The sequence below is a fragment of the Ovis aries genome, chromosome X, assembly GCF_016772045.2.
Source record: "Ovis aries strain OAR_USU_Benz2616 breed Rambouillet chromosome X, ARS-UI_Ramb_v3.0, whole genome shotgun sequence".
NCBI lineage: Eukaryota > Metazoa > Chordata > Mammalia > Artiodactyla > Bovidae > Ovis > Ovis aries.
In genome coordinates this window covers 43,945,194-43,968,131 of record NC_056080.1, presented here as the reverse complement: position 1 = coordinate 43,968,131, position 22,938 = coordinate 43,945,194, and the positions used below count along the sequence as shown (strand labels likewise).

General features: G+C 40.5%; 1 protein-coding gene across 22 annotated transcripts in view; it reads right to left on the bottom strand.

Moving 5' to 3' along the window:
• Positions 1-14,249, bottom strand: part of KDM6A (lysine demethylase 6A) — a 181,268-nt gene extending 167,019 nt beyond the window's left edge. For all 22 annotated transcript variants that reach the window (XM_027963010.3, XM_027963012.3, XM_027963011.3 and 19 more), the window contains exons 1-2: positions 13,729-14,249; positions 13,445-13,508 (exon numbers count right to left, since the gene is read on the bottom strand). In XM_027963010.3, coding sequence (XP_027818811.1) covers positions 13,445-13,508; positions 13,729-13,889 — 225 coding nt within the window. In that variant the 5' untranslated portion in view covers positions 13,890-14,249. The remainder of the gene's footprint in view (positions 1-13,444; positions 13,509-13,728) is intronic.
• Between the last annotated feature and the right edge of the window lie 8,689 nt (positions 14,250-22,938).

Here is a 22,938-nt window from a genome sequence, read left to right as displayed (position 1 = left end):
AACAAAACAAATATTCAGGATCCAGCTACTTCTTTTCACAGAATCCTGACTAAGGGTTGAATCATCTTTACGGATAACAGTAAATATTATCCTTTGATGTCTGAATGCTGTCTACAACATCCTGGCCAAGTAGTGTCAATGAGCAAATTTGAATATCTTCAATGACAGAAGACCCACTTATCTATCCATTTATAGATAAACACTTTGAAAAAGTGTTACAGAAAAAGTTTCTCCTTAAGAGTTATACTCTGAACCTAAGGTACAAACTCCAGACCTATCTTTTTGATTAACAAGCTTAGAGTAAACATATAATCACAATATACTCATACATATACACACACAGAGCCAAATTCAACAATAAAAGTTCACATTCAATAGTCTGGAAAGTTCCTCAATTAAAGCCAATTCTTGCTACTTTTACGGAAACTGAGGGGCCTTACTATCTTTAACACCCAAATGTCTCTACCTAATAGTACATATTTACTGTGACATTTCTTATCAATTCATGTCTGACAATTCATTTAGCCCTGTCATGAGTTCCTAATAAACAGGTAAACACACAGTAATTATACCCATATTCTAGAATTAGAAACATCAGATTTGACCTAATAAATAATTCCAACTATAAAAAAGTAGTAGTTTGGAGAAGTCAAAACACCATTAATAAATAAGGCTAACTTTCAAATCAATCAAAGACTAACTGAATAATTTATCATATTAGACTAACCAAAACATACAATTCTCAGTTACATTATGTGCCTGCATTCATTTCTGGTCTTGAAAGCTTGAGGCTGCAATCAAAGAAAATTACAATCCAGAACAAAGTTCCATTGTGCCCTCCTTTTGGATCAAAATCTCCAAAATTGAATCAATCCTAAAAATTCAAATGAACCACCACCTAGAATTCTGATGCTAGACAGTCACTTTGGAAATTCTTAATCTGTAGCCCTTCATCTTAACCGACGGCTAAACTGGGGACCATAAAAATTAAGCAAGTTGACAAAGTAGGCAGCAGACTCAAACACTGGTCTTCAGTTTTCTGATCCACTGTTCTTTCCAGTATATCACACATCCTCCCAATCAAGCCAGTATTTTGAACACCCAGGCTGAGAAACAATTCTAAGGCCTATTAACTATGTTAAGGGCGCATGTGCTTACAAAGATTTTTCCAGTTAGAGCAATAAGTTCTCTAGGGATCAATTCACATTCTCTTCCCCTAGCACCCTTGTAATCAGTAGAGGAGAATGTGACAGAATATGGCAGTGATCATGGAACACCACAGAAGCGTGTGATATAAACCATGGCATCTAAGCCTAACCAATCCAGTGGTATTAAAGCTTTTCTATCTTCTCAGCATACTCTTATTGTTAACACTTCTACCCAAGAATAGAGAAAACTAAATAGCTGAAAACAATGGAGTCCACAGTTGGGCTTAAAGGAAACCATACACTCTCCAAAATCATATACAAAATCTCTACAGCTACACTGGCCCTCAAATGGTTAATAACCTCAAAAACCTAAAGTACCACCATTCCAACTCCACCACCAGTCAATATATAATGAAAACAAAGGTATCCTGCTACAAATTAGTAACACACTAGAGAGCTTCCCTGGTGGCTCAGACAGTAAAAAATCTGCCTGCAATGCAGGAGACCTGGGTTTGATCCATGGACCAGGATGATCCCCTGGAGAAGGGAATGTCAACCCACTCCAGTATTCTTGCCTGAAGAATTCCACGGACAGAGGAGCCTGGCGGGCTACAGTCTGTGGGGTCACAAAGAGTTCGACATGACTGAGTGACTACATAAAATAACATACTAGTAGTGTTAATTGCCCAGTCATGTCCAACTCTATGCAACCCCATGGACAGTCAGGCTCCTCTGTCCATGGGATTCTCCAGCCAAGAATACTGGAGTGGGTTGCCATTCCCTTCTCCAGATCTTCCTGACCCAGGGATGGAACCTGTTATCTCCTGCATTGCAAGCAGATTCTTTACCATCTGAGCCACCAGGGAGGCCCATAACAACACACTAAGCCCTGTACTGTTTGTGACTAATCAAGAATACAAGTTTACCTATTTTTCTTTTTCTATAATAAAAACCAAGAATAAGTCAAGAAGGTGAGTGACTCCTGCAAATATAAGATATTAAGTGGTATAAACTATGGCTACTTCTTTAAACATTCAGGGAGTAAATTATATCAGTCGTACCAATAAAATCAAAATATGAAGGCAAATTTTGCCAATTACTTCAACTGAGTTCACGGCATATAAAATTAAGCAACTTCTATCGTAGGAAAAGACATGTGAACATACTTTCAATTAAAACTTTTGCGTGTTGAAGAATTTCTACCTTTTATACCACATATAAAAGTAGTAACACGGCTTCAAAGTAACTTAATCAACCAAACCAACCTCCTGACCAACATCTCACTATTTGAATGAGAGAACTCTCAAGTCCAAGACAATTCAATATAAAAACAAGTAATATTTTCATATGGCAAGCAGCAAAATTAACAAAGCATTTTAACAACTTGAATATAGTATGGTCTCATTTGCCTGGAGAATCCCAGGGACCGGGAGCCTGGTGGGCTGCCGTCTATGGGGTCGCGCAAAGTCGGCCACAACTGAAGCGACTTAGCAGCAGCAGCAGCATTTGTGTGGGAAAAAGATATATAATAGAATATACTTGTGCGTGTTGAAATATGAAGTTACCCAACAAAGCTTTTATCAGTGGCTGCCTGAGAATAAGAAATATCTAACCCAGAGATGGTGTGGGAGAGAGATTCTCTTTTTACTGCAAATTCCTCTATGTAACTTTACAATTTTGCACTATTCCAAGTATATCTATTCAAAAAAATCTGCATGCAAATATTTCAGAAGTCAAAGATCGGACCATGGCTGCAATTAGAATGGTGGCATTGAGGATGGAGAAAAACAGATTTGAAATTTGAGATGTAGAAATGTCAAGATTTGCTGACTATCAGGACTTGCTAAGAAAAAAAAGGAGTTAAAAACAGCTCTAAGGTTTCTGGCAAGGGAAATGATAAGTGCCACTTATTAAGACAGGGAACATCAAAACCAAAGATAAATTCAGCTTACATATGTTCAGTTTAAGATGTCTTCAAGATACCAGGTAAAGTAATCAAGTTCGGTCAAGCATACATACAAGTTGGGAGCAGACAGAGTAAAGATCTAGAACAGAATTTCCCTGCAAAGGAGACTGAGATGCAGAAAGCCAAAGTAGTCAGACGTTAGGAAAGTCAAGGAAGAGTGTTTTCAAGAGATCTCAAATCTGCCTCTGTACCCCCCACCCCATTCCTAAACTATAGACTCGCTTTAACAATTGTCTTTTCCGAGGCGGTAACATCGTCTTGTGCTGAGCCTTCCACAGCAGGCCTACTGCCACGCACTTTACATCTCTTTTCTCCGTAAAATGCTATAGCCTGACAGAAACCTATCACCACTTCCATTTTACGGATAAGAAAATCGGGCCTCTGAAAGATGAAATAATTTGCCCAAAGATATACATCTAATAAGTAGCAACAAAATTATATTCTAAAATTCATGTAGTCTTATCTATCCATCAGTATTTAACAACTGGATCCCTTTCCTCTCCACTTTATCCCTCTCACTGGAGTCAATAATATCCTGGTCATGTCACTTCACTTCCCCTCATTAGAGAGTTGAGTTCAGTGACTCCTCAAAACTTCCTATGATCTACAGTGATGGGGGCCACATGCTCAATTACCTCCTGAACCGAACTATCCCACTCAGTTCAGTCGCTCAGTCATGTCCGACTCTTTGCGACCCCATGAATTACAGCAAACAGGCCTCCCTGTCCATCACCAAATCCCGGAGTTCACTCAAACTCACGCCCACTGAGTCGGTGATGCCATCCAGCCATCTCATCCTCTGTTGTCCCCTTCTCCTCCTGCCCCCAATCCCTCCCAGCATCACAGTCTTTTCCAATGAGTCAACTCTTCGCATGAGGTGGCCAAAGTACTGGAGTTTCAGCTTTAGCATCAGTCCTTCCAAACACTACCCAGGACTGATCTCCTTTAGGATGGACTGGTTGGATCTCCTTGCAGTCCAAGGGACTTTCAAGTCTTCTCCAACCGCAGTTCAAAAGCAGCAACTCTTCACCGCTCAGCTTTCTTCCCAGTCCAACTCTCACATCCATACATGACCACAGGAAAAACCATAGCCTTGACTAGACAGACCTTAGTCGGCAAAGTAATGTCTCTGCTTTTGAATATGCTATCTAGGTTGGTCATAACTTTCCTTCCAAGGAGTAAGCATCTTTTAATTTCATGGCTGCAATCACCTATCCCACTAGGACAACCTTAATCTCTCTGAGTCCACACTAAATTATTCACAATTCCCCAAACACCATTCAACTTTATACCTCTAACTCTCTGCCCTCTTATTCCTCTTGCTCAAATTCTATTCACGTTTGATAACCAAGACCAAAATGTTACATCTTTGTGCAGTTTCTCTTACCCACTTCTCCAGCCTAAACTAACTGCTCCAAAACGTTGGGAATTTGTAGGGATAGTTTAAATTACCAACAATCAAAAGTTTTAAATGTTTTAATTGCGCCATCATTTGAGAGCTCAAAGAACACTACATATACACCTTGATTACGGCACTTACAATATCAAATAGTCACTCTGTCCATCTCTCTCCATAGACTGCAGGGACAGAGGCCAAGTCTTACTTGTTGCCCCAGGACTTGGGAGAGTCCGTCACTCACAGCAGTTTAACAAATATTTCACAAACCAATCAAACAAAGTAAAAGCTTTTCTAGTTTTCATTCTAACACCTGAAATTCTAAAACCTAAAATGCTTATTTTATCTTAAAAATAAATTGTCCCTAAATAATAAACTATCCAAACAGACTCAAACAACTAAGATTCACAAAGTTCTTAGAAAAAATTATCTCTTATCATGTATTGTATCTATTAATATTACAGAGTTCCACCACAATACTATAATACAAATTCACATATATTCAGCTAAATATCTATTCGCTACTTATTTCCCAAGCAACTAATTCTTAACTTCCATAAGGCAAAAAAAAATTAAGACTCAATCATATTTGATATTAAGAAGTTATTTTAAGCCCATGCCCCACAACAAAGAGTAGCCTCTGCTCACCACAACTAGAAAAAGCCCGCATGCAGCAACGAAGACTCAGCACAACCAAAAATTAATAAACAAGGTATTTTTAATGTGTAATAAAGGCATTGTGGCTGTTTCAGTCGTCGTCATTTGGTCGTGTCGTCATTTGGTCGTGTCCGACTCTTGCAACCCCATGGACTGTGGCCTGCCAGGCTCTTGTGTCCATGGAATTCTCCAGGCAAGAATACTGGAGTAGGTTGCCATTTCCTTCACCAGCGTTATCTTCCCAACCCAGGAATTGAACTCAGGTCTCCAGCATTGCAGGCAGATTCTTTTCTGACTAAGCTATGAGGGAAGCCCTATGTTTCAGGGACAAGCTGAAATATCTATGGATTAAGAGATTTCCTTTATAATAATGGCAGCACAGGGTAAAATACAGATGAACAAGACAGGTTATGAGCTGAAAATTGTTGAAGGTGGGTAATGATTGGTGATGATTGGTTGATTTTCTCTGCTTTTCAAAAGACTGAACCTTTCCTCTAATACACTGTTTCCTTTCTTTCTTTCTTTTTTTTTTTTTAAAGAAAAAGATCTAGTGAACACAATACAATAGATCTAGTGAGAAAACAATCCTTTATCTTTACCTAAATAGGATTCCTTAGATAAATTTATCTTAGATTCCTTTATCTAATGGTTCCTTCCATTGTTCTCAATTAAAATAAACTAGATGATCTTATATAATACACTTGCCATGGGGATTCTCCAGCAAAGAATACTGAAGTGGGTTGCCATGCCCTCATCCAGGGGATCTTCCCAACCCAGGGATTGAATCCAGGTCTCCCACATTGCAGGCAGATTCTTTATCATCTGAGCCACCAGGGAAGCAGCCCAACCTTCTTCATGAGAATAAACTTAGTAGTAGTATATTTTATTTATTATAACAGACAAAATACTGCCACACAGACAAAACCACAAAAATACAAGGACACATTCACAACAGAATGATGACTGTTTTAGAAATGTAGAGAAGTAAAGATAAAATAAAAGAAAGAAATGAGTGAGAGAAAATAAGTGAAAGCTTACAGAAGTGGCAAACAGCCCATAATTTGGCTGAGAAACCTAAAATTCTCTGACTAAGGAATTACTCCCACCCTTCCAGGTTATAGTTTTTAATTAGGTCCCAAATGTCATCCTGGGCCAAATTAGACCCAAAAATAAAGTCATCAATGAAACAGATGCTAAAGATCAAAATGAAGAAAGAGTACAACCATGTAAACAAATGCAAAGAAACAGGACCAGGGTGAGGGTGAGGAAAGAAAGAAATAGGACCAAACAGTATACACATCTCTACTTCATTTACCCCTATCCTGACTGAAGGACCATTAAGATGAGAAGTATCCCAACGTGACAAAAAGGACTTCACAGGTATCTCTAACTATACACACACCAGTATAAAACCCATCTTTAATCAATCAAAATATAATTCTGGTATACTCATTATCAGCATGCTTACTTATTTTAAAGGTAATGCACATCTAAGGTTAAAAAACAAAATCACAACAGCAGAGAAATCTAGTTTAAAATCTCCCCTCCTCCTCACCCTAGGGCTGTTTTGTACTACAAATATGATTATTATTTAACTACTTCTTGAATATCTTACCAAAACTTGGTCAGAAAATTCCTAAAGTTGACCCATGAACGTTCATTCAAGGATCTCAAGTTAAGAACTCATAACAAAGGTAAGCATTACTACAAAATGAGAAAGACTGAGAGAAAACACAGCAGATGACCGTCTGAACGTCTGCTAAAGGCAAAAATCTGATTTTAAACCATGCGTTCCTAAACAAAATTAAAAGATGCCGTGCTAATAAAGAAGTCAAGAAATACCATCTCCAATAAACACAATCAAGAAACAAGCCCAATCCTATTAATAGGAGACATCCCGCTAAGGCCCAATGGCGGGTAGAACTTTGAAACTCAACTTACAACTGCCCCAAGAGTAAACTGAAAATGGGGATCCGAGAAAGCAAGGAGTGTTTTTGCAGGAGCCATCAATGTCCTGCCCATCTCCAGCACTACCTATCTAGGGAAAGAAGGTGCAGATTACAAGAGTCCCCAGGTACAAGGAGCTAAGAGCCTGGTTTGTCTTTCTCTACCGGGGTTTGGTGTTCAAAGTACACAATTTGTTGAAACAAATGACCAGATAAATGCAAAAGGGTGTCTGTAAATCAAGCTAGCCCAGAAGCCATTGTGCAATTATCTCACAAATATGAACACCCCTTCCCCATTTAACTCATGTACTGTAAAATACTAGTGAAATAATTGAGTTTTAAATGTCTGATACAGAATGTTACATAATATAAATTCTCAAATGTTTCAAGGAAAAAAAATGAAATATATCAGGATATGCTGTCTCATGAGCTTTCATTAATTTTAACCCAGCAACTATTGGATAATTTTTCAAGTTAACTCCAATAATCTAAAATCCAGGGGCTCTTAGTTAACTTTTGAAATTCCCAAATCAGGAATACACAGTCCAGAAAAGTTAAATCTACAAAGAAGAGACCTGAGGAAGACAGGAGCCAGGACAGCACCCTATAAAGCCAATGCTTCTCCTGCCTTTACTTTAGTCAGGAGAATGTGTTAGGAAGCATAAGGAATATCAGAAGTAAGGTTTCATTAGTGCAGTGAATGATATTCAAGTTAATGTGGCTTGGCTCGAAACAGTGCAAAGGCATCTCCACTTTTGCATGAACGGGCCTAAGAATCAGCAAATCCAGGATCCCAATACTGTCCACAGTGCACACACAGCCTAAGAGTCCCATCCAGCCCTGTGTTCCACCACTGACCAGGTGATTATGGGGCTAATGTCTACTGCTGGTAACACTGCGTGTAACAGGTGCCACCAAAGCACCTTTCCAGCAAGGTCCTTGATAGACACTGGTACTCCCTTCAGCTTCACAAACAGGTTCCTGTGACTGCTTTTGTTCATGCTTGCTAATCAATGTTTTTAAGATGGCCAAAAAATAACCCTTTCTAACTTGTAAATTGTTAAATTGACCTGTATCGTAAACCTTCAGAATACTCCCCTTTCCCTCAGCCACTGATGTTTTGGTGATAGTCATCCTCATACTTACCTCACCCTTTAAGGGAGCGGTAAGTTTTCAATACAGACAAGGGATATCTTCATTATCTCCGTATTTCCTGCACAGACGACTTGTATTCAGTGTACTCAATTATTTGTTGCTTTAATTTACCGTTGACAAATTACAAACCAGTAGGGAAAACTGATAGAATTGTATGTGAGGCTTTGATATGAGTACGTGAGGCTTTGATATGAGTACGTAAGACTGTCGATCATGTATTCATTAAACTTCATTAATTAACTAGTTTACAAATAAATACATGTGGGCCTTAAATAACCACCATTTCAATTCTTTGACAATCTAGTGGTGTCTTTGTAACATAAGTTAGATCTCTGGATACACTTCAAAAATACTAATTCACAGTGTTTTAATTCATTAACATCAATTGCAAAGAGTTCAAAGCATCACAATGAGTTTCAAAGTAAGCTTAACCGAAAGTAAACTTTTTCAAATCTGCAAAATAGTACTATTATTACATAAATAAAAACTAAAATGTTACATAATCAAGTCCGAAAAAGATATTTTTACTCTGTAGCTAGCCAAGCACTGAACCTTCACTTTGGTTCAAAGTGCATGGCCCACCATTCCACTTTACCACCTACATCACAAAAACTCATCTCTCACACAGTTTTTAACAACCTGAAATGTACAGAGGTGGCAGTTAAATGTTCCCATGTCATTTCAATTTGTAATTGATTGTACAAAAAGAGCTATCCGGTGAGGGGAAAGAATTCAGAACTTAAAGTGCAAGTTTATATATTCCTGCAATTCTAATGTGTGGCCAGATAAGCAAGCTCTTTGTATAATCTCTGACTATAGCTTTATTACAAGAAATTATCAAAATCTTAGGAAATGTATAGCAACTGCCTGAGACTTTGTCCAGGTAAATAATAATGACTATAATTTACAAGACAACTTTTCAAACTTGAAAATACTTTTATAAGATGCATCAAATTAAAAACCTAATTTTGAAACAGAGAAGTGTGACATTATTCTGCAGTTACTTTTGTAACCCAAACATTCATCTCTTTTAGCACTGGAAATGAATATATTCCTTTAAAAGTGCCAGCAAACAAAACATATACATAGAATATAATTTTAAATATCAACATCCAAATATTGTAGTATAAAAAAGTCACCTTCTACAACTAACCTAATAATTTTCCCTTACCATATACATTGGGCTTCCCAGGTGGCGCTAGAGGTAAAGAATCTGCCCGCCAATGCAGGAAACATTAGAAACGTGGGTTCAATCCCTGGGTTGGGAAGATCCCCAGGAGCAGGAAATGGCACCCCACTCCAGTCTTCTTGCCTGGGAAATCCCATGGGCAGAAGAGCCTGGTGGGCTACCATTCATACGATCGCAAAGAGTCGGACACAACTGACCACTACCACAGTGGTAGTCTATAGTCACTAACATGCAAGCAAACCAAATTTAGGAAAACATATGCTTTAATGGATCTTAAACTACTTCCACTGCCCCCGGAATTTTAAATTCCAACTATTTTCATGCTAATTATCTCCTAGGAAAAAGAAGTAAGTATTTTTTTTAAAGTACATACATTTTAAGATAGTAAATGATCCATAGGCCTCCCTGGTGGCTAAGATGGTAAAGAATCTGCTTGCAATGAGGGAGAAATTACTTTCAGGTATTCTACATAATCTATTGATTAAAAGAATTACAAAAAAAAAAAAAATCCCAACAGTATTTAACACAAACTTAAAAATGATATAAAGGTACTTCAAAGTGAACAACTATGTATTTTAGCATAGTTTCTTGACAAAAGATTCCAACCCTTTAGCATTATATAATTACTATAAATACAAATGTAGTATCACTATCAATATATTCATGCTATACATTAATATATATTTTAACACAAATCCTTATTAACTGAAAACAAGAATAACCCAAAAGATTTTTTTAAATGTGCTAAGTCACCATAGTTAATTCCTGTTAAAATGTTTCACTTCTTAATTACTTTTCAGTAACTCCACTGTAATTAAAAAAATAAGTGTCTTGAATTATGATACCAAAAGATGGTCAGCATTAAAGAAAAAATTGGTCAAGATCATGCTATATTTCAAGAACTCTGATTAAGCAACTACTTGCTATTAACAATCTTTTAAAGATATTTTAAAGGTACTACTACAAAATAATACATGTACTACTAATTTCTCTTTAATCCAAACCCCCAAGCATTGTATATCAAATGGAAATCATTCAAACAGAAATTCTTTCAATGACTCCAATATAAATTAGTCTGACAAATGCATTCAGCTACTAAAAGAAATCAGCAGTTTGGATAAAGTATCCTCCCAACTAGAAAAGGAACCTACAAGTTCGGGGGAAAAGAAGAGATACTTACTAGTAAATGTTTTAAACTTTCCAAATCTTTTGGGTCAGGAGCTAACCTTTTTTAAAACCTAATTTAAAAACTTGAAAGAATATTCAATAATGTATATGAATAAATGTTAAAAGCAAGTAGTAAGAGCTAAGTTTCTGTCAGAAAGAAAAGTTATACAAGGTGCCGACTCAATTTGATGGGCGGACAGCCAGATGGGGTAATGACAAAAATCATAGCTAAAAAGAGTCCTGTGATTTATTTAATTCCAGTATCTGCCCTTAGGTAAGCAGCCTGAACCAACCCCAACAAAGAAAAGCCAGCTCTCATTTTTAAGACTTTCAGGGAACAAGAATTCTGAAACCAACACAGCTCAACATTTCACACAAAAAAAATACTGTTTACCAGGGCTGTTCAAAAGATGGATGAAACTAAATATTTCAATACTTCCTATAGCAAGATTCCAGCTCATTCATTCTATTCAGAATCCAAACTCATGGTGAGAGATCATATAATATCAAGCTTTACATTACACATTTCACTGTTATGTTCAAGCTCACAAAGATGCAACCAAGAACTGCATGCGGTTGCAAGCACATACTCTAGAATGTTTTATTTTAATGTTAAGGCTAATGAGTCTTGATCTAAATAGGACCTCACAGGCATGGGGTCTAAAGTAATGAAGATTTTTTTTTTCCTTTAGCTCAACAAAATATTTAGTAGTTTATCAAAATTACCCAGTATTTTATGAAGCCTTCATTCTGCCACAAAATATAATGAACCTTCCCAAGTTTCTCATTTATGTTACTGCAGTCAAACATCAAGAAAGTAAAGCACGTTTTCACAAATACTTGAAAATGTTATTTTACAATTTAAAGTCAGTAGTGCATACTAACTACAGAGTTCAATATTACAATCTGAAATACAATGTTAAGCACGATCCACTCACTGTGAATCCATCTAAATACAAGCATTCTGAGACATAAAATCAACTAGCATTTTACACATTATCCACGTATAACATCAGATTCCATTTATTTCTTCATAATCCTAACCAAAACAATAGATTTGGCCAAACTATTCCAAATGTATTATATTTGCGGACCATTTTACCAACCCCCTACCAGACCGGAGATAATCAATCCAAAATACAATGCTTCTTAAATTTAAATATTTTGCTTAATCTTTTGAAATGACAACTTTGACAACAGTCAAGTATTCTTCAGTAAAATATTTTAAATACGCAGGTTGAAAAGAAATTTCAAGGTTTAAATCATTTATGCTTAAATCATTTCAGAGCTAGTCGCTATTCATTTTTCCGGCGATAGTTTTAATGAAGCCAATTAATACCTACATAGTCAAAGTTTAATTCAACTTTTCTCTATGGATCAAAGGGACTGAGCTTACTGACGATTATTTCAGTTTAGCTTTTGGGTCATTATTGTGTTCGAAACCCCTTACACTTAAGTTACTTTGAAACAAAAACAGAAGTGTAATTACAGATAAAAGAATTAGTGACTCCAAACTGCAGACAAAAATTCGGGATAACCGTATTTTTTTTTAAATCAACTTAATAAAATGCAAGGCTTCAGTCATTTCAAACTTCCTTCTCAACTGCAAGAATAATGCTAGGTATCAAATGCAAACCTACTGATTTCATCTAGAAAAGAAAATGTTTAATGGATGCAACACCTATCGCGGCACACTCCAAGTTTCACGGTCCCAATTAAGAACCGAGCATTCAAATATCATTTCGATCAGATTTTGGTCAAGAGACAAACTGATGGAGACAGATCGAGACTCCGCTGCCTTTGTTCAATAGCTTACGGATGGATAACTAAATGTGCTACAGGTTGATAAGCATTTACCAGGCTTATGAATGCGGCTTCCAAGCTTGAGAAAGGTGCAAGAATGCTAGATGCAAATAATCTTGGATAATTTTTATTAATCACCCACCGAGCTACACACTCCGAAGTAGAGGCCTATTCATCGCTACTATTTATTTCCATGTTTACCTCTCCTCCCTCCCCCAAACCCCCCCCCCTTCACTTTCTCCTCCCACCCTGTCCCGCCATCTTGGGCCGATAGGAGCAGCCATTACTTAACTAAATGACAGTGCCAACAACTTTCCACACAAATAAACAGAGTCTGCACCCCGAATTCCCCTCGGCCTCCCCTGTGAGAAACACAGGAAACGAGGCTCCAAGGAGAAAACACATTCATAAGTAACTGCAGGATTTCTATAGCAGAAAGACTCAAAAAGTAAACAAGTCACCCAACTTCAGGTAAAACACCATAACCCTTGAGATGCCTGTCAACAGCCCCATGCAAACTCTTCACTGCCCTAAACTACGTGCAACTTTCCTTCTGGGAGCAGGGACACAAGAAAACCCCAAACGTTGGGTTAACAGTACATTTCCCGAACAGCCTGCCTGGCGGAAAAGAAAAACCACGGGAGGCAAGTAAGTCGGAAATGTGGGGAAATCCGCACACATTTACGAGCCTTTGACCCTAAACAGGCACCTCGGAGAGATCATCGGTCGACTCCCCCAAAGCCGTAAAATAACAGGCAGTTTTGTCGACCCACTTGAGCTCGGCCCCAAAGCGCTGCCGTCTCTGTTCCTCCAGCTACCAGAGGAGAGAGCGATTTCGCAAGGGAGCAAGCGAGGGATCCGGGCGTAAGGGGAGACCAAAAGCAGAAAATAGTTTTCCGGAAGCCCCTCGGCCCTAGTTCGCGGCCACAATGAGCGCCGGCCGAGCCGCGGGGCCCGGGACGAGCAGGGCGCCGGCTGGGGAGACGGTGTCCGCACTCCAGCCCGCGGCTGCCTTACCTTGCCCAGTAGGGCCTTCGTCCTGGCGCCATCTTCATGAAACCTCACGAACCCGAAGAGGCGGCTGTGGGGAGACACACACGCGGCTCGTTAGAGCTCCGGCAACCCTACCTACCCATCCCTGCCCGATCCCGAGGCCCCGGCGGCGGCGGATACGGCACCGAGAGCGCCAAGCCCAGGTGCCCGCCCCGCCGCCGCCAGAGGCGAACCGCGCTCGGGCCTCCCCGAAGAGAGGCGCCAACCGTCCGGAGCCGACCGGGCGGGTGGGTGACGGCGACCCATACCTGTCCAGTCCGCCGAGCGCCTCTCTCTCCTCGGCTGTCAGGCTCGGGGACGCCTCCTCGCTCTCCCCGCTCGCTTTTCCCGCCGCCATTTTCTTTTCCTCATCACCGAAAGCGGCGGCGGCAGCGGCGGCGGTAGCGAGCGACACTCCGCTGGATTTCATGGAAACGCAGCGAATTCACAACTCCAAAGCTGACACCCCCCCGCGGGCCGGGGCCCGCAACGACGCCCCCAACCTCCGCGCGGGACCCGCACACCAACTTTATCGCCACCTCCTCCTCCGCCGCGGGCGGCAGCGACGAAAAATCCCAACGCGGCGGCGGTGAAGGCGGCGGCGGCTGGGGCTGCGGAGCCCCCGGGTCGGCAGCGGCGGCGGCTCGGCTTGTTGGGTCACATCGCGGGGGCGGGCGAGGGGCAGCCACGGGCGGGGGCAGCGGGAACGGCCGGAGCGTGCGGGGTTGAGGGATGTGGGGGGAATTCGTTGGAGAAACAAACTTCCCCGGCACCAGCACAAAGTTGTTGTAATTGTGTCACACAGCGAACCCCACGCCGCCGCCGTGACCCCCCCTCCCCGCCCGGCTGGTGCAGCCAATCGAAGTGCCCCGCTCGCTTCACGTGACCTTTGTTGACTCACGTCAGCCGTGGCTCCACTCAACTTGCTAGCTGCCCGAGCCCCGCCCACCGAGGCCACCACCTACAGGGAGCAGGAGGCCCGCCAATTCTGACCGATGGTTGGCTGCTGGGTCCGTCTGTCCGGGTGAAGGGTTGTCACCGAGAGGGAGCAGCGGGTTAGGTTGTGCCAGTTAAATATACTGGGGCAGAGAATGGAGGGTCCGGACCGTGTCAGGGGAGCCGCGGCGGGCTCGGGAGGGGGAGGGGAACGGTGGGGAAGGGCGAGGTCCGTCACCGCCCGCGGCGGGCGTGAGCAGTGAGCTAGGACGCCATGGACGGCCTTTGGCTGCCCAGGAGCTCCGGGGTGGTCCCCGACCGCGGCTCCGGCATCCTGTGCTCCGCGTGTCCCGGGCCCTCGAGGGCCTGTTAAAGGTCACATCGCCAGGAGGCGGCGCAAGGCCCCTGACCTCCGCCCTCCGAAGAAAGCATACTTTTTGCACTGCTGGAAGTAATGGCCTCCGCGAGGAGCGCGCTCGGAAAGCCGCTGTCGGCCCAGTGCCCCGGGGCTCGGACGCCGCCCTAGGCCAGGCCTGCGCTGCCGGCCCGGATCCCCTCGCTCGCGCCCCCTCACCCCCGGCCAGAGGGATTGAAGAGTCACCCACGGGGCTCTGGCTCGCTGACCACGGCTCCCCACCGCCAAAGGTCTGTTGGCGGCACTTTGGAGCCAAATTTTCCATGCTACCGGTGTTTTACCAGTAGTTCATTATAGTGTTATACGAAAAAGCAGTGACGAAAAATTGTTAAGCGGTTATCTCCAGAATGTTGCTTTCTTTTGCTGTGATCTTAGTGGGGCTTTCATGGGAGGAGTTGGGACTGCTTGTAGACAGGCCTGAGAGAAGACAAAATTAAGATCCTCAGGGAAGCTTTCAGCCCAGAAAACCCTTTTCTACCCCTCACAGCATGTCCTAGACCACAGTAACACCTTCTTGTTCTGACCGTGTCTGAGATGCAAATAAAAGTCACTACTCTGCCTTTCAATCCATAGTATAATTGGGAGAAGAAAAAATGCCTTCGGTCTGTTACTCTCTGCAAAAGATATATTTAATGAGATAAGTTTCATGTAACAGATCTGTTACAGTGCACACCTCCAGTTTTCAGGGATAGGAACAAATTAATGGACAGATGAAAACAAGGTTTCCTTCATAAACATGGACTCTATATATTTTCAATAACGTAACCAATAAACAAGGTATATTTAGTTGGATTTCAAAATAAAAGGAAGACAATTCAGTGCTGACTCAGTAATCCTAGCAGTATTCAGTGAGAAGCTGTGGAAATCTCAACTGATTTTGCACACCAACACAGTTTTAGATTGTTTCCCTGAGACTAGTAACTAGACTTAACAAACTATAGTTTTATATGGATTATGCTTCATGTTTTATCACCTTCTGTAAAACACCTCTTCCACGCTTTATGGTATTCCTTCCATTTTACTTGAATGAGTGAGTATACAAGGCTGAGTATTTCCTACAGCTAAATTAATACATTCATTGTAAACTTTCTCACAACAGATGACCTTCAACGCCTGGGAGATTTTGACACCACTGTCTCCCCACACCCCAGCACCACCACCACACACACACACACTTAGACTTGCACAAGCAGAGATAGAAATTCTGCCAGTGTTTGACAGTCTTCTGGGAGCTGGTGGTTCTTGACTCAGGCTGTTTCCAAGAATTACGAGGCTGCCTACTTCCAACCCCTCAAAACCTTCTTTTTCACTACATAATCATTACTTGGTATTTGCTGCGGAATTGCATGGAGTAGATGCTGTGGGTGGGGTCGAAGTCAGGCAGGCCTGGCTGCAAATCATTTCTCTGCACAGGCTATGTGTCCCTGGTAAAGTTACTTATCCTCTAAGCCAGAACTCTTTGTCTAGTTCAGTTACAGATATGTGTCATCCATCATGAAGCATGAGATATTTTTTATACAGTAACACAGTCCTTATATCACTACGTAATGTTTTCGGTCTAGCATAGTTTATATCATGTACAATTGGTATGTAGCCTTTAAGGTTTAGGTCCTTCACTGAATAGAGAAATGGGAAAGTAGGATAGATTATTTTTTAATAATAATTTCTATGAAAAGTGGCTCTGAAAACCCATATAGAAGGTAGAGCAATTGAACCAAAGGAGTATGAACTGTGAAATCATGCAGATCTAGGTTCAAATCCTAAGTCTGCCACTTGATAGCTGGGTGACCTTCAACAAGTTAGCCTAATTTGAGCTCCAGTTTCCTCATCTGAGAAAATAGCATTATTTTGAAGATTAAATGCCATAAGGTAGGTAAAGTGCCAGATATATCATATGCATTCAAAGACCTCAAAAGAATAGGAAGTTTCGAATTTCTAAAATCTAGCTTTCACATTCTGGGTTCTAAATGTGTTGATCACCACTTTACCAATCACTTTCTCCTGATCCCTCCCCAGCTTTCCTATAAGCCCAACACATAGGCAGTCCTAATATACTTTTTGGGGAGGGATTCAGTTCAGTTCAGTCGCTCAGTCGTGTCCAACTCTGTGACCCCATGAACCGCAGCATGCCTCCCTGTCCATCACCAACTTGGAGTTTACCCAAACTCATGTCCATTGAATTGGGGATGCCATCCAACCATCTCATCCTCTGTCATCCCCTTCTCCTCCCGCCTTCAATCTTTCCCAGCATCAGAGTCTTTTCAAATGAGTCAGCTCTTCACATCAGGTGGCCAAAGCATTGGAGTTTCAGCTTCAACATCAGTCCTTCCAATGAACATTGCAACATCTCTCCTTTATTCTAAAATTAAACCTTATATCACTTAGTACTGATTCTTATTTAATAATTATAACTTAATAAACTATAAGCTGGAGAGAATAATTTGAATTTACTAAGTTGATATGATTAATAGATAAGGTAGATAAATCGATATTTTTAAAATATATAAAATTTGTATTATGCTGAGTCAGATTATGGACTAGTTAGTACATCATTTGTAGCAGCATTGTGTTAATACTTATGCAGTTACCATCAATTACTGTCAGAGGAGAAACCCACTCAATTATAAGAAAATAAATTTAACTCCTTTTAAACAACTAAATTCTTAACCTGAACTACTTAGGAATATGTAGTTCATTTATAATTTCAGTGCCACATAACCTATGCTGCTGCTGCTGCTGCTAAGTCGCTTCAGTCGTATCCAACTCTCTGTGAACCCATAGATGGCAACCCACCAGGCTCCCCCATCCCTGGGATTCTCCAGGCAAGAACACTGGAGTGGATTGCCATTTCCTTCTCCAATGCATGAAAGTGAAAAGTGAAAGTGAAGTCGCTCAGTTGTGTCCGACTCCTAGCGACCCCATGGACTGCAGCCCACCAGGCTCCTCCATCCATGGGATTTTCCAGGCAAGAGTACTGGAGTGGTTGCCATTGCCTTCTCTGACATAACCTATGCAGATAATAATAACTCACATAACAGTCATGATTTATTTAATCTTATAAATAGAACTATACTTATCCTTTAAATCAGGATCAGAGATAAATTTAGCCCTTCCCACACTTACCAGTGTCAAAAAAATTATCCAACTCATGTCCAAACATACTGATGACAAAAACAAATATAGGGTTAGAGTTGAGGAGAGATTGGGAGCCAAGTACAGACAGACTTTAACCTGTTACAAAAACTTCAGTTGTCAGAATAGTTTTGGGACTTCTGGAAGAAGCCTTGACTCCCACACCCACCAGAAGCCTAGACTTCTACCCTTGCCAGTCTGTAAAGAAGCACCTCAAATCCTACCCCACCACCACCAACTACACTGGGGAGCCTAGATTTCCATACCCACCCAGCATTAATGAGGCATCACTTCCCTTCCTTGTTGAGTTGGTGTCAAAGAAGACCTACTGAAGAGTCAGAACTGTCACCACTGCCCAGTGCTAACAAGGCCACCACTCCTATGGAAGCAATGTGGGGAACAGTAATGAGGCACCTACACCTCCAGACAAGCTTCCCTGGTGGCTCAGTGGTAAAGAATCCTCCTGCAAATGCAGGAGATGCAGATTCCATCCCTGGGTTGGGAAGATCCCCTGGAGGAGGAAATAGTAACCCATTCCAGTATTCTTGCCTGGAGAATCCTATGGACAGAGGAACCTGGCAAGCTGCAGTCCATGGGGTGGCAAAGAGTTGGACACGACTGAATGACTGAGCTCTCACCATGCTCAACTTCAGACATGGTGGTCTCAGTGGAGGCCTAGCGGGAAGCCAGATCTTCAGTTCACACCCAGTAGTAACAAGGAGACCCTCCACTTCCATCGGTGTTAATCAAGGTTGAGTGGGGAACCTGGACTTCTACTCCTGGTGGTAACAAGGCAGTGCTTTCCCTTCCCCAACAGAGTGATATCAAAAGAGACCTGCTAAAAAAGAATATTTAGATGAGAGCCAGAGTTTTATAATACCCACAATGTCCAGGTTTCAATGAAAAATCACTCATATGAAGAACTAGGATAATCCAACATTAATTAGACAAGACAGTCAACAGATGTGAGCAATAAGGTGAATCAGATGTTCATGTTCTCTGACAAGGATTTTAAAGCAGTCATAAAAATGTTTCAGTGAGCAATTATGAATCCATTCCAAACAAATGAAAAACTAGAAAGCCTTAGCAGAGGAATAGGAAGTTTTAGCAAAGAAATAGAAGATACAAAGAAGAACCAAATAGAAATTTTAGAACTGAAAAACATAATAACCATAATTTAAAACAACGTATGGGTTCATCATCAGAATGGAGGGGACAGAGGAAAGGATCAGAGAACTTCAAGACAGAGCAACAGAAATCACCCAATTCGAATAACCGAGAGAAAATAAATAGGAAAAACAGTAGAGCCTCTGAGATCTATGGGATGGTAACAAAGGATCTAGCATCTGTGTTATCAGAGTCCAAGAAGGAGAGGAGAAATACATCAAGGCCCAAAATGTATGCAAAGAAATAATGGTTGAAAACTTTCCAAGCTGATCCAGTCCATGTCCTGAACTCTTGGAGAGTCATATGAATAAATTTTATCCTATAAAATACTGATGAGTGCTATAAACTTTACGCAAATTTCTGTGGATGCTCATAGAAGAGGCATCTTTATCAACCTAGAGGTAGCAGATAAAGCGCCTGGAGAATAAAAAATGAACTGTTGGGGGCTGGAGGATTGTTACAATAGTGAGTGTCTTCCCAACAGAAGCTGCAACAGATCTGCCAAAGCACAGAAGCCTAAGAACTTGAGAGTTCTGGTGAATTCAAGAAGTTGAGTATGGCTGTGAACAAAAGGGGAAGGAAAGAATTGGAAGTGGGAGTTGGAAAATTAGGCAGAATCATGAAGAGCCTAGTAAGGCTTACCTAAAGAATCATACCAATGGTTATTGTGTTTTAGGCACAGAAATAGTAGGGTTGCTACTGGTGTCAGTGATACTGCTTTAAACAGATTTCCTTTCACCTGGGCTCGGTAGCTGGCACCAAGCTCAAAGAATATATTCTTAAAGCATTTTATTTGTTTATTTTTCATTGCACTGGGTCTTTGTTGCTGTGCTCAGGCTTCCTCTAGTTGTAGCAAGCGGGAGCTGTTCTTTGATGTGGTGCACAGGCTTCTCATTGCAGTAACTTCTCTTATGGAGCACAGACTCTAGGCACCCGGGCCACAGTAGTTGCAGCTTGCAGGCTCAGTAGTTGTTATTTGTGGGCTTAGTTGCTCCAAGGCATGTGGAATCTTCCTGGACCAGGGATTGAACCCATGTCCCCTGCATTGGCAGGCAGGTTCTTATCCACTGCACCACTATGGAAGTTCGTCAAAGAATATTGACTTATCTGGCTAGACCAGGAATCAGAAAACCATAACCTACTGATCAAATCCAGCACACCACCTATATTTGTACAGCCATTTCATCACGCATTAAACTTACATGAAATTCAAATTTGGTTGTGTATAAATAAAGTTATTGGTATACATTCATGCTCATTCATTTATATATCATATATGGGGTTGGAGAAGACTCTTGAGAGTCCCTTGGACTGCAAGGAGATCCAACCAGTCCATTCTAAAGGAGATCAGCGCTGGGTGTTCTTTGGAAAGAATGATACTAAAGTTGAAACTCCAGTACTTTGGCCACCTCATGCGAAGAGTTGACTCATTGGAAAAGACTCTGATGCTGGGAGGGATTGGGGGCAGGAGGAAAAGGGGAAGACAGAGGATGAGATGGCTGGATGGCATCACCAACTCGATGGACGTGAGTCTGAGTGAACTCCGGGAGTTGGTGATGGACAGGGAGGCCTGGCGTGCTGCAATTCATGGGGTTGCAAAGAGTCGGACACGACTGACCGAATGAACTGAACTGAACTGATGGCCCCTTTCACAAAGCAACATAGAGTTGAATTGTTGTGGTAGAGAATGTATCTCATCTTACACATTGCTGCTTTGTGCCTTGCAAATCACAATGATGCTGTGTTTCAAGTACTATACATGTAACACCATGACTTTTTTTTATTACCAGTACATACCTATAAGTCAAAACCAGAAAACAGAGAAAAAGGACTTCAGATGCTTATAAGTCATGGTGGTGTGTGGACTATTTTGTTACCATGCAATAAGTATAGTTTTACTGAAAGAATATAATATATGTCAATATTATCAGACTACATTCATCACAATATTCCCAACTGACAGGAAAGCAACAGTGAGAACAGTTAGAGAATTTAAAGTGGAATATTTCATCATAGCAGAGTTTCTTCAGAAAAATATAAAAATGAATATGAAGCTGCAACCAAAGTAATTTTCTGAGTGGCTCATTTCTTAGCCAAATAAGGAAAGCAAGACTATTCGACTTTCAGCTAGAACAGTTGTTTGAAGAGTTGAAGACATTGAGAGCAGTGTCAATAATCAGTTTAAAAACAAAGCAATTACTGAGTGGTTTTCCTTCACTCTTTATGAGTTAACAGGTAATACTGATACTACTCAGTTGTTCATTTGAAGAGTCAAGGCCTTGTTTGAAATAACTGAAGAATTAACTTCTGTGACTAGTCTGCATGGAACCATTACAAGGGAAAATATTTTCAAAGAAACTGAAAACAAACTGATGCTATATAACATGGAAAGGAACCTGCTAAGATGTGTTATAAGTGATAGTAGTAAAAATATGTATAAAGTAGAAAAATGCTTATCTGAACAAACAACAAAGCTTATGAAAATGTAAGGTGTTTAAACCCTGTGGCTATTTATTGTATTATTCATCAGAAATTACTTTGTGGTAATATTTGAACTTATCATTTGTTATTGAACCAGTAGTAGCAATGGTAACTTCATTCATTCTTATGGCTTTAACCATCATCAATTCTGTGAATTTTTATCAGAAGTAGAAACTGAATATCCTGACTTCTACCACACAGCAGTTCTTACTGTTTGGTTGTGATTCTTTTCAGCTCAAGAGCAAAACTGAGAATTATTGAATAAGAAGAACAGCCTTTAGCCTCTCTAATCAAGCTATGAATGGCTTTGGAAATTAGCTTTTGTGGGAGACTTGATAATATATCTTAATGAATTTCACCAATTACAAGGTAAAACAACACTTATACATGAAACTCAGACTTTAGTACAATCATTTTGATGATGAGTAGCGTTGTCTGAATTCCAAGTAATGTCAAGCTGCTTTATATATTTCCATGCTATCAAAAGTTAAAATAAGAAACATATTATCCATTCCTATAGAAATTTGCAGTAGATATATTTTCCAAGCTCAAACTGCAGTTCCAAGCAGCATTTTTTAGACTTCAATGCAAATGCAAAGGCAATTTCTATATTTCAAAATTAATTTAACTATGCAATTGAGGAGTTTCTACCTAACCATCAGTTAAAAATGATTAACCTGCAATATAATAACATAGTAAAATACAAATATCAAGAGAAGAATCTAATAGAATTCTCTAAATGCCTTATATGCAATGAATGTACTCAAAATCGTATGCTCATGGATTGATGTCATTGTTTGGCAGTGCATTTTTTTTTCCAGAACATGTAAAGACATTTTCAAAAATGAAATACATAAAATCCCATTACAGATCAGCTTTAACAGATGAACATTTGCAAACTAATCTGATGATAGGGAATACTAATTTTGAACCCTAATTAAGGAAAATGTATTCCAAAAACAAAGACTCCTATTCTTCTAATTAGTAGATATGTATTACCAAAAACTGCACTCAGTTATTACTATTACATTTTAAGCATCATCGATAAAATATTTGTTGAAATTTGTTTCATTATGTTAGTATCTACAGAATATCTTTAATTTTTCCCCTTGACCTGCAAAATTTACAATATTTACTACCTAGTCCCACATAAAAAAATTGCTAACCCCTGACCTATCTACATGGTTCCATGCACACATTCAATTCAAAATGATACATTGCCCTTTGCCCCCCAAATATATCCTGGCCTAACTTCTCCAAACATTCCCTCGAATCTAGAAAAAAAGATTTCACAATATCAAAGACTAAAACTGACAGGTAACCTAAGGTTTGGATCTGGGTGAAACTG